The following is a 12,913-nucleotide window of genomic DNA, read 5'->3' as shown; positions in this document are numbered from 1 at the left end:
AAGGAGAATGAATTGCGTTTGCTGACCACAACTTGTAAGGGTTTCTTGTCCAATATAAGCAAACAGTTTCATGTAAAAACTAATTTCATTTGCAATTTGATTTTTTCTTTTCCACATTATCATATGTGCGCATATTTTTTGTGGACATCAGTTTAATTTTTTTCATTTACATTTTTTTTTTCATACGAAGACTTTGTATGAAAATTACAATAGAATTGCAATACTAAAAATACTCGAAGATTTCATCTTCACTTCGTCAAAGTAGAGATAAAGCATCACCGGTGCTACTAGACACCGGTAATGGTTCTCCGAGAAAGATTGTGATAACTAAACCCCTGAAATTAGAGTTAGAATGTGATTCAATAAAAAAGGCAGGTTGTGGCAAGATATTATTTAAAAAAAGTTTAGAGTTCTTTGTGCTATATCAATCTTTTGCAACTTCTGAAATTACCTCAGAAATGCAAGATATACCTGAGCTATTTATTTTTGAAATCTTTTTGAATGATTTGAAAAGTATGATGCTTTTAAACATAACTATAGTTAAAACAATTTGATGTAACACTCAACAAATAATGCATGCTGTGCCACGGCCTAGTCACAAATGAAGCATAAACGTCCACAGCGTAGTTAACATATACAATTCAATTAAACAAGACATAACCTTCAAATCAACTAAATGTCGTCGAACATTTGGCAGCCGAATATTCTGTGCTTCGGCCGAGCGCCTAGCCGAGTATTTAGTATTCGGCAAAATCACTTTTGATGTTACATCTCTAGTCTATTCTATACAATCAAAAAAATATGATTTTTTATTAAGACTGGAGTACATCTCAACCGCATTAATGCAAGTTCTCAAACTTTTTTGTCTTATTTGTTCTCAACAAATATATTTTTTTCCAGTCTGCAACATTTGTTTAGATATTGTTTAAAACTTAACATATCTTTTGCGATGGAGTAAGAAAATATTTAGGGAAGAGTGGGGCACGATGATACATGGGGCACCATGAAACATTGTAATTGTGGAGGCATCTTAAGAGTTGTGACAACCATTTTTATATAGTGAAACAGTAACTAATAGAACTATATTTTGAAATTTTTTTTTTATCATGAAACGATATATTATCTGGTCTTCTGAAATGTGATTTGGACCATTCGATGCATTATTAGGATTATAAATATTATTTTGTTTATATTTTAAAAATAATTCTGCTTTTCCTCTATGTTATATACTTTTTATTCACTTTTTGAATGATGCTCATTGTGTGTTTCAAGGTAACCCATGGGTGGGGACCTTGATACAAATTTCTAATTTTACTTTTACAAGTCTCACAAGTTTAACATGTTATACTTTGGTAATTTATAGAATTTATTTCGTAGGCATAAGTTTATTCTACAAATTAAACTAATCGCTTAAAAAAAAAGCCTATTAAAAAAATAGTTAGGAAGCAAAAACTAAAAGTGTGTCATGGTGCCCCACTCTCCCCTAGTAAAGAAACAAAGTATTTTGTTGAATATATATTTTTTTTGTTAAACTTAACTTAATAATTAGAAGTGATATATTTTTCTATATCATGAATAAAAATTCATTTTTGATAACAATAATAAATCTCAATATAATGTTATTAAATAATACTATATATCATATATACATAGTAATAATATATATCATCAGATATACATAGTAATGCTATATATATATATATATATATATATATATATATATATATATATATATATATATATATATATATATATGTATATTTTTACATATATTATTTATCTAGTTATAACTACGTATATTATATATGTAGTTATAACTATTTAATATGTAGTGTTATAACTACTTAATATGTAGTATATATATGTAGTTATAATTATATAAGAATTTAATCGTTATGTAGTGTATAACCATTGAATGTACAGTTAAGTACACAACCATTGAGCCATAATTTTTGCAGTATGCGTACCATATTATGCATAATAATGTTGTTATATATATATATATATATATATATATATATATATATATATATATATATATATATATATATATATATATATATATATATATATATATATATATATATATATATATATATATATATATATATATATATATATATATATATATATATCAGGGACATGGTGGCACCTAAAAAGTAGGTACGAAGTTTTAGAAGAGGGGCCCAGTGAAGTACTCTTAACGAGGTACAAATAAGTGATCAAGGAAAATTATATTTATACTAAAAAAAGTTTTTTATGGATACAAAATATTACGTAACTCATTTGTAAAAGGATAGTTTTTTATTATATCTGAATGCGTCAAATTCCCATTTTCTCATGTTCCACTGACAAGAAAACACGATCCCCAACATGCTCTGATGTCAACCAATTTGCTAGACGAGTTTTGAGAAGTTTTAGTTTGCAGGAAACTCTCTCACACTCTGCTGAATTTGTTGGAATTGTATTGAGTATCTTGTATAGAACTGCAACAAGGGGAATACAGCTTCTAGCAAAATCTTCACCATAAAATTGTAAATGGCGAGGAAAGAAGACAACGTTTTATTATCCTAGAACTGCAATTGCTGAATCCACTACTGTATAAAACACTTCTGCTAGCCACTGATCTTTACCCTGAGTAAGCTGCTCATCTTCTCTTTCATCGAAGTCTAGTCGTTTCTTTCTGGGAATTCTTTTCTCAACAAATGTTTGCGGTTCAAGCTGAGCTTCAGTTGCAATTTTAACAGCAGATAAAATAGAATTTTGGCCAGCACTGTCCCTTAGTACTTGAAGCTTTTCCAGTGATACATCGACAGAAATTATAGCAGTGGAAAAATAAAGTGTTGCTCCCTGAAGAATTTCATTTAGGGGACCCAAGATAGTAAAAATTTATTTGAAGAGACATAAAGTCACAATTGTTTCATGACTTAAATTGGGATTAAAGACCTTGTGCTTTGCTTCGAATATTCATTTTAAATTCCATGTAATTGAAAATTTGTCCAAGGCAATCGATTACTGCAGGTTATAGTGTCAGCATTCGGGAGAACACAGCTTTAAATGTGTTGCAACTTCTTTTTTTTATTCCTTGCATACTGCTCGCACCATCAAAAGACATAACGGATGATGCGGTAGTTATCGGACAAATCCTAATTTCATTATTTGAACATAATAATTAGTTTTTGTGGTTTTATGCGTAGGCAAAAACGTTCTATAAAATATAAACTTTATTATTTGAAACACAATTATTTAAAATGAGGTTAAATGCAGCTGAACGAGAACCTTTTCAAAAGCGACTAAAAATGTTTTTTGTAAATAAACCTAATATTAAAAAAAAAAAATCGTAAATCATTTTGAAAAGGAAGGATTTGCTCGAAGTACAATATGTGATAACCTAAAAAGACTTGAAGCTGTTCAATCGTTTTCTGATAGAAAGCACCCTGGTCGTCCGACATCCTGGACTAGAGAAAAGAAAGCCGAATTAACAATACTTGTCAACAATCGAAAAGGGGTCAGTCAGAGAAAAATAAATATTAAATTCGGTGTAAATCAATCGACAATTGGTCGTCAGTTAAAAAAAATGAATATTAAATATAGAAAACGTGAAAAGACTCCAAAATACACTATAGAACAACAAATAAAGGCAAAGAATAGAAGCAGGAAACTAGTTAACCAACTCTATAACACAAAATCGCTTCTAGTAATTGATGACGAAAAATACTTTTGTTTTGCAGGGGATAACATACCTGGAAATTCTGGATACTACACAAACAACAAAAAGACATGCCCAGAAAGCGTTCGTTTTATAGGAAAAGAGAAATTTCCACAAAAATTATTAATGTGGATAGCCATATCTGACCGTGGTATGTCCGAGCCATTGTTTCGCACTTCCAAGGCTGTAGCGATCAATACATCAATCTATATTAATGAATGTTTAGAAAAACGACTTCTTCCATTTATTCACAAGTATCATGGAGACTTTAACTATTTATTTTGGCCAGATTTAGCAAGTTCTCATTATTCTAAAGGTTCTCTAAATTGGATGAACCAATATGTCTATTACGTTGATAAAGAATCCAATCCCCCAAATGTGCCTCAAGCACGACCAATTGAAAATTTTTGGGGACATTTGGCACAGAAGGTTTACGAGGGAGATTGGCAAGCTTCAACAGAGCAAGTTTTGATTGATCGCATTAAACTAAAACTACAAGAAATTGATTTAAACTTTTTACAGTCGCTTATGAAAGGCGTCAGAGCAAAATTGAGATCAATTGCAGATGGTGGTGTTTTTTCATATAAAAAATGATATATTTTTATTAAAAGATAAGTGCTTTATTTAAAAAAAATATAATAGTAGTTTGTTTTTTTATTTATAAATAAGTTATTGACGTTTTTATTTTGTCCGATAACTTCCGCATCACCCGTTAGCCACACACTTTTGAATATCTATGTTATTTGATTTGAGTTTATCTTTTCACTTATTTCTTCACCAGTAGTTGTTTCAGTTTCAACCATTAAAATCAGATGTTCCTTTACAACGGCCTCTTCTGCACAAGCGTAACATAACGTTATACAATAGTAATAAAAGTTTGCTTGCTTAGTGTTATTTCAGTGGTACCATCAGCTGATAGTGAAAAAAATACTGAATTATTTATCTCTTCTGAAATATCCTTCTTAACCATCTGTGTCATAGTATGGATTAGCTTGCTTTGTGTTTAATTAGAAAGAAACGTAATTCTAGCACCCCTTCCAGAAGATTGTTATTGAGTACTGCAAATATTTGAAAGTTTTTCACTCAGAACCTCATCATATTGACTCAGTAAATTTAACAAACTTAGAAATTTACCCGCACGACATTGAAAGATTTTTTTCAGAGTCATTGTAAAAGTTGGCTTCCTCATTTGTACGTAAAAAAATTCTCTCTGCAATCAAATACCAAATAGCATCAATAACTTGTATTAGGTATTGGTGTAGTTTCTCCGTTTTTTTACATTTTTTGTTCAGATGTCTCATGGTTTCATTATTTAATACTTTATCAATTTTGGAGTCTGGTAATACATGAACCATAGCTTCAGCAGCATTTCGATGGTTTTTCTGGGTGCAATGCTTTGTTATGATGTGATTTAAGTTTGACCAATTATCAAACCCATTACGTAAAGAATTTGCGTCCTCTCTTCATCCAAAGCATAAACAAACAATGCAAAAATTTTGTCTAGTAATAGAGTACTCTCTATTACTAGACAAAATTTTAGTAGATCAGCCATGACCTCATCTGCACAACTTCAATGTCATTAACTTTAACTGATTCAGTGTAATATTTAGATAACCTTAAATGTTTTTTTGGCTGATTTGGCCCTAATACAATAAATTGCTTTTTATCAATCATCTTTGCATTTTCAGCTCTAGAAATTTGGCAGGAACATTTTCATTGACGCTTACAACGTTGTCTGGTTGCTTCTGAATAATCTTTTCTGCTAGAATTAGGTCCGCCGCTGCAGTTACAGGTACTTCATAATTACCCATTTCTACAGTCACTCTCTAAGTTTCGGTAATGTTTTAGTTTCTGAATGTTTCTGAATATTGTAGTTCTGCTCCTTTATCTGCTGCAATTATGATAACTTGTTTATTATCTGTTTCTTGTATAGATGATTGGTCACTAATCTCTGTTATTGGCCCTATTTCGATAATAGGATTACTTGTGATATTCACAATGGATTTTGATGCTAATTCTACGTACTCTGTTGCTGTAAAGGATATCCCAGCTTTTCTCTGTATTTGTGGCACTTGCACTGACGCAAGACCTGCCTTTTTTTTTTTTTTTGTTCTTTTTATTACAATCTGAATAAAACTAGTGTTACATGTTAAAATAAATCGTTAAAATATATTATATAAATACTAAAATATATATATATATTTTTTAATATAAAGAACGCGGAGACTCGCAGAAGACTACTAGGTCTTGTCATCGAGAGCCGCTAGAACATAAATTAAATAAGTTAAATACAATAAAATAAAGTTACAAGATAAAAACTCTTGACTTGACAAAAATATAAATATCGTTCGTGGTCAAATATATTCAAAACTAAAATATAAAGCTATCTTATGAAGCCATCAAAACCAAGCATTCAAAAATAAAGAAATATGTCATCAATTTTAAAAATTATTTCTTTTAGTTTTTTTTTAAATACTGGATAACTCCATTCATGAGTAAAATCAAAATTTTTTAAGACTATTTTGTTCCATAAAAATGCTCCACGGAATGGAAAGCAGGATTTGCCGATATTTGTTTTACATTTTGGTTGTCGTATAAAATTATTATTTCGGAGTATATATTTGTTTTTTTCTTTACATGAATATAAATCACTAAAAGAAACTGGACATAAATTAATTTTACATTTAAACATAAAACAAAGAACCTTGAAAATATTAACCTCATAAATATAAAGAATGTTCATGTTAAATAAAAGAGGCTTTGCATGAGTAAAACGATCTTTTAAATTTATAAGACGTCCTACATGCTTCTGTTGACAATGGAGAGGTTTTAACTTACTTTTGTGCGTACTCCCCCACGCGACATTGCCATAACTAATATGACAGTGTATCAAAGAGTAATATAACTTAATTAAAGTATGTCTCATTAAAATACTTCTTGATTTATAAAGAATTCCAATACTTTTGGATATTTTATGGCATAAGTTATCGATATGGTACTTCCACGAAAGATTTTCATCTATAATGATACCTAAAAAATTTGTGTACGTGATTCTTTTTATAGGAATGTTATCAAGAATAAGCACAGGCATTTTGCATGGTAGAATATGCTTTTTTGAAACTGGATGAAAGAGAATATATTTGGTTTTTTCAATGTTTAGCGAAAGTTTATTTGATTTGAACCAGTCTGAAATTTTTTTCAGTTCAATATTCATATCATGAAACAAATGATTGATGTTTTTGTTGGATAGAAAAAGATTGGTATCATCCGCAAACATTATTGTCATTAAGTTAGAGGCTCTATATAGATCATTTATATAAATAAGAAATAATAGTGGTCTAAGTATGGAACCCTGTGGAACTCCACAGGCTATTTCTAAAACATTTGAAGGGTTAGATTCATCAATGTAAACAAATTTTTTACGATTTTTTAAGTAGTTTTTTAATAATGTCAAGACTTCACCGGTGATACCATATTGTTTCAGTTTTTTTATGAGAATGACGTGATTGATGGTATCAAAGGCTTTAGATAAGTCTATAAAAACGCCAAAAGTAAACTGTGATTTTTCAAAGGAATTTGTAATGCATCGAGTGAGTTGAATTACTGCGTGTTCAGTTGAGTTATTCTTTTTAAAACCATACTGATTGTTATAAAGTATATTATTAACAGAGAGATGATTAAATATTTTGTTAAATAAAATTCTTTTAAATATTTTAGAAAAAACAGAAAGAACTGAGATTGGACGATAATTATTTACATTTTTTAGTTCACCTCCTTTGAATATAGGAGTAACTTTAGCTACTTTCAGTTGTTCAGGAAAAATTCCCTGATTTATTGAACATTTAAAAACCTTAAATAAAATATCTTTTATGTTGTTATATGAACTAATGACTATGTTTCCACTGATGTCGTCTGGACATACTGCTTTATTAGATTTTAGCATTTTAAAGGCACTTTCAAATTCTGAAAATGATACTTCAAAAGCATTTAAATTTGTTTTAAGTGGAAAAACACAATTAATTATAGGATTTAGCATGTCTGGAATGTTTTTAGATAAATTTGGGCCAACAGATACAAAAAATTTATTTAACTCACTAGCTATTTCTTTTGGGTCATCAACATTAATACGTAACTGTACATTCAATGGTTATGCACTACATAACGATTATATTCTTATATAATTATAACTACATACACATACTACATATTAAGTAGTTATAACATATTAATATAACATAATGATTATGTAGTAAACACATTATAAACATATTTTTTATAACATTTACGTTCTTTTATAATACAATAATAATAACATTAGATGTTGTTATTAAGAATAATTGTATTATTTAAATAACTGTTCTTAATACTAATTTGAAAAACTTTGATATAATTAAATCAAAATTATATCTAGTGATAAAATACTATTTCTAGATATATTTTCAGTGTTAAAATCTTGAAAGTATTGAAGTGTGTCTAAATAAAACACATTTGCACCAACTGTGATTTTATAAGCGGGAATTTTATGTTTGTTTTCCAAACAATGTTTCCAGCATTTTTCTAAGTACTTTGACTGTTGTTGCATTGAGGAGGAACGAAAATGGGAAAATATTTTTTTCGAATTATTGGGGTAGTTTATATCAAATAGTACTACTCCATCTTCAACTTTTTTCCACCATACATTAATGCCTTCTACCAAATAGTCAGCTGATTTTCTAAAAGTTTTCGATTTTCATCGCTATTTATTTTAATCCAAGTAAATTATATTTTTGTGTCATTAAGTAGACTATGTAATGGTTGGTAGAATTTGTGAAGTATTGAAACAAACTCTACCAACCATTACATAGTCTACTTAATGTTTTCCTTACTTTAAATATCTTTTTGCTTGGTTGCGGATTATTGGATTAAAAATAACATTATCTGAATGATGATTAGAAGATGTGTTTGTAGACAGTTTCAAATTTTGAAACATTGCTTCTTCTTTTTCCACATTAGACATAAGATCTGCAAACAACCTATACTGTAGTGGAGCATGGGATGTGTGATAGTATGCACCAAAGAATTTTCGCTTGCTATTTTTTAAATTTGTTTCTAAATGTTCTTTTATAATTATTGCATGTACAAATGGGGTATTTATTAAACGAAGAATACTGTTGATCTAGATTCTTCTGGCATATAAAGGATGTTTTGTATTTTGCACAGAGTTAGTAAAAATTTTAAAACAAAGTGACCAACCTTATAATGTTCTAGAATCCAGTTAGTAACTATTAATAAACTTTTTCAATAGTTGGCAGCATTTTTTGCTTCAATGCCATTGAAAATTATATTTTCTACAATTTTTTATATTATTTTTCCACTAAATATGGCAACTCATCAAATATATTTTTAATATGGTTTGAAATATCATGGATTGGTTCATTATTTAAAATTTCATAGTGTAAAAGATTTAGTTGTGTTAAAGAAAAATCTGGTTTTTTAAAAAAAAGGGCAGGCAACTCTTGCACTCCATGCATTTCATTTGCCAAAAGCTTCTTTAATTTTTTGACAGATGTATTTAATGGAAATTGAATATTTCTTCATAAAGCTCTTGTTCAATCTGATCTTTTTTTAGACATGAATATAATTTTTTTCCTTGGTTTACTGCCAGCTGTGAGGTGTTACTTGCATTTATATGGTCTATACAATTTTGTAAGGAAGTGTATGGGAAGCTTAGTGATATAGAAATATTATCAGAAAGATCTGCATGCATGTTGCATGCCCAACAAAAATAATTACCACCCTTCTGATGACCGGCTTTCAGTTGTGCTGCTGGATTGTCACCTTTGAATATTCGTGCAACATCTAAAGTAAGTGTTCCCTTGAATTCTTAGGGACTGCTCAATTTCAAAATGTCATTAATCCTGTCATCGCTATGCAAAAGTTGCAGGGCATTAGAGGGATATCTACCAAGTATGTATAAATAAGGCTTTTCGACCTCTGCTTGAACATTTATTTCCTCTCCATACTTTTTTTTATATTCAAAGCTACTTAAAAATATTACTGTATCATACATTACGCTAAGAGTAACAAGAAAGTGAGTGTGATTAGATATACTGGAGCAATTATGCCAAAAAATTATATTCCTCGTTCTTTCGTAAGTTTTAAGTATATTTATCAGGTCTTTTTTAGTTAGGGTGTCATTCTCATTTTTATATTTGTGAATATTATTAAGAGCATCAACAATTTCATAAAAATCTCATGGTCTTTGAACATATTTAGTCATATATCTTTCAAGGAAATTTTTCTGCCTTCAATATGAACCTCTTTTTTTTAATTGTTTGATTTTCAGATAATATAAATACTTTTTCATATCTTTGGGGTACAATCTTTTCCCCTGAATTATACGTTCCATCGTCTATTTTTTTTGAGTTGTTGCTTTATATTTTTATTAGTTGGCTCGCATGGCAAAAATATATCTCTGATGTATGGCAGGTTTAACCTATAAATGAGTTAAAACATGAATGATTAATAAAATAGGAAAAGTTCAACCTTTTTATGTTAAGTGAAAGTAAGGTTAAAAATGCCCCCGTTTTTTTCTTCTATATTGTATATTGTTAATATTAAAGCCATCAAAGTATGTATTATCTGACATTTTTCTTTTTAGATTTAATCTTTTTAGAACACAGTTCATAGATTCTAAAAGTGTTTTCAGTACTTGGCCTCCGTTTGCGGGTGTAATACATAAAAACTGTTTTGTTGAAAATTCTTGTTTTTTTATTGGTACTTATTACTGTTAAAATGGTAAAACTAATTTATTAGCATAATACATTTATTATTAGTTTATTATTTTTGTAAATATATTATACCTCAGACATTTAAAGCTATTACCTTTTTTGTTTGTCACAGAAAATTTACTTGTTAGTTCAGAAAAGTTTATTTTAAAACCATTAGGGTAGGATGAAATTTCATCCAAACACTCAACTTGTTTCCAAGAATATTTCTCAATAGAACCAACAGGGTTTCTTGCTTTTTTTTCTCCCTAAATTAGTAGTAGAAAAAAAAATTTGTATAAGCCTCACTATATGCACCTTTTAATCCTTAATCCTTCTCTGTAGTATGCTAGAAGGTATATAGCATAACTACATAAAGAATGGCTAGTACTTCTCTGTACTTAGAACACATTTGTCTTATGGATTGTTAAACGAGCCCTGTGAGTGTTTCCACATCTTGTAGGTTCCTTCTAGATGTTAATAGAGTTTTAAAGTATGTGTGTATGAATATATATGTATATATATATATGAATATATATATATATATATATATATATATATATATATATATATATATATATATATATATATATATATATATATATATATATATTGAAGTATACAACTTGAAATTACAATACAGAGCTAACTATATTGTATATATATACATATATATATATGTATATATATATGTATATATATATATGTATATATATATATATATATATATATATATATATATATATATATATATATATATATATGTATATATATATATGTATATATATATATATATATATATATATATATATATATATATATGTATATATGTATATATACATATATATAGCAGTTAGTTCTGTAGTGTAATTTCATGTTGTTAGCATGGCCACAACTTATAATACCAAGGCCATCTGTTGCATTTAATTAATGTGTATATTGTCCAAATTATAAAAATTGTATACATCATTTAAAATTAATGATCATTTGAGCTGGTAAGAACTATAATGGTGTAAGTTAAATTTTCCTCAATTTGATATTTATTAGGTTTTATTAAATTCTTTATTTGGTTTATGTAGAAAAATCCCTACATACTACTTCACCCAGGGGTCACTGATGACTTATACCAGTCCTAAACTTAATATAATGACGCATTGTAATTATAAATATTGACTTAACTCAAATGTGTTTTGAAGTTAAGCTATTCTTATTTTAACCAACTCATTTGTTTGTACATGACTTTTTTTTATAGCTGATAGTTCTAATATTCTTCTTTTTTTCGCATTTTTTTGTTTCAAAACTATGGGTTAGGCGAAGCTTATCTCTATTGCTTAATGATACAGGAACACCAAATGCTTTAAAAAAGTTAATTTTTTATTATACTTTGTGTTATATACATATATTATATATGTATGTAACACAAAGTGAGAGAGAGTACACTCTCTCTCTTTGTGATATAACTATATGAACTGTAAAGAAATGTTGTACTAAAAAACACTGGATGTGCCCTCCAAAAACAGAAATGATCACAAATCTTAAAAAAAGGCATAAAAAATAAAATAAAAGCTGAAACCTAAACTGATCACCAAGTTTTTATACAGCTGAGGATATAAAGGCCTATAAAATCACGAAAGCTTATAATCAAGGCAGGCCTCACTGAATCATGTAGGTAGATAAAACCTGTTAGAACAAGGTTAAAATTACATATTCTAAAAGACACACCGCACCGTGGGACGAAATCCCGATTTCGTGGCCAAAAGTCAAATTTTTGAGTTTAATATTTTTGTCTTTTTACATTCAGATCTCGTTTACAGATAGTCCTAATACAAAATTTTGAACAGGGCAGGTATATGCCTGCTTTAGGGTGACCTGGACATCATTTAGCCTCCATTCGGTACGCACTAAACAAGTGGACACGTCGAAAAACTCTTGCCTATTTTAAAGTGCAGTTAAACTAAAGAAACTTTTTCAATTGTAATTTAGAAAAATGGAATCACTTTCTGGAGGTATGTAGAATATATGGTAATGCACAGTTATTGCTATTTTTTTTTTCAATTTTTTTTAGGTGCCACAAGAAGTCCTAACGGTCTTATCACAGAGCACCGGGGATAAGCATTTAATTGGAAGTTCACGCCTCCTTCAAAACCAATGTTGTAAAACTTGCCCAGAAGGGGGTTTGAACCACGGATCCTAGTTTTCTGAGGCAAGTGCGCTACCACTGCGCCACGGCTGCTTAAATTTTAATTTTTTTAATATTTAAATCGCGCGACAAGTACACATAAAAAATTGTAAATTTTTTTTCTAAAATTGATTTTCTAATGTAGTTTTAAAAATTTAACCGCGGTTATCCACCTTTTTTCGACAAGGAATTGATAGTTTATAGTGTTAAATATAACATAGTAAAAAACTGGCTGCCATTGAGTACCATTTTAATAGAGAGATAGTAGTTTTTATGGAG

The 12,913-nt window shown here is 28.9% G+C and overlaps 1 protein-coding gene across 1 annotated transcript; it reads left to right on the top strand.

Annotated features, from left to right (window-relative positions):
- Positions 1-3,251: 3,251 nt before the first annotated feature.
- LOC136088309 (uncharacterized) lies at positions 3,252-4,303 on the top strand. Its single transcript, XM_065812004.1, has 2 exons — positions 3,252-3,308; positions 3,359-4,303. The coding sequence occupies exons 1-2, from the start codon at positions 3,252-3,254 to the stop codon at positions 4,301-4,303; spliced, it is 1,002 nt and encodes a 333-aa protein (XP_065668076.1).
- The last annotated feature ends 8,610 nt before the right edge of the window (positions 4,304-12,913 follow it).

This window comes from Hydra vulgaris, chromosome 12 (genome assembly GCF_038396675.1).
Source record: "Hydra vulgaris chromosome 12, alternate assembly HydraT2T_AEP".
Classification (NCBI taxonomy): Eukaryota; Metazoa; Cnidaria; class Hydrozoa; order Anthoathecata; family Hydridae; genus Hydra; species Hydra vulgaris.
Note: the sequence above shows the minus strand (reverse complement) of the source record. Positions and strands in the feature narration are given on the sequence as shown.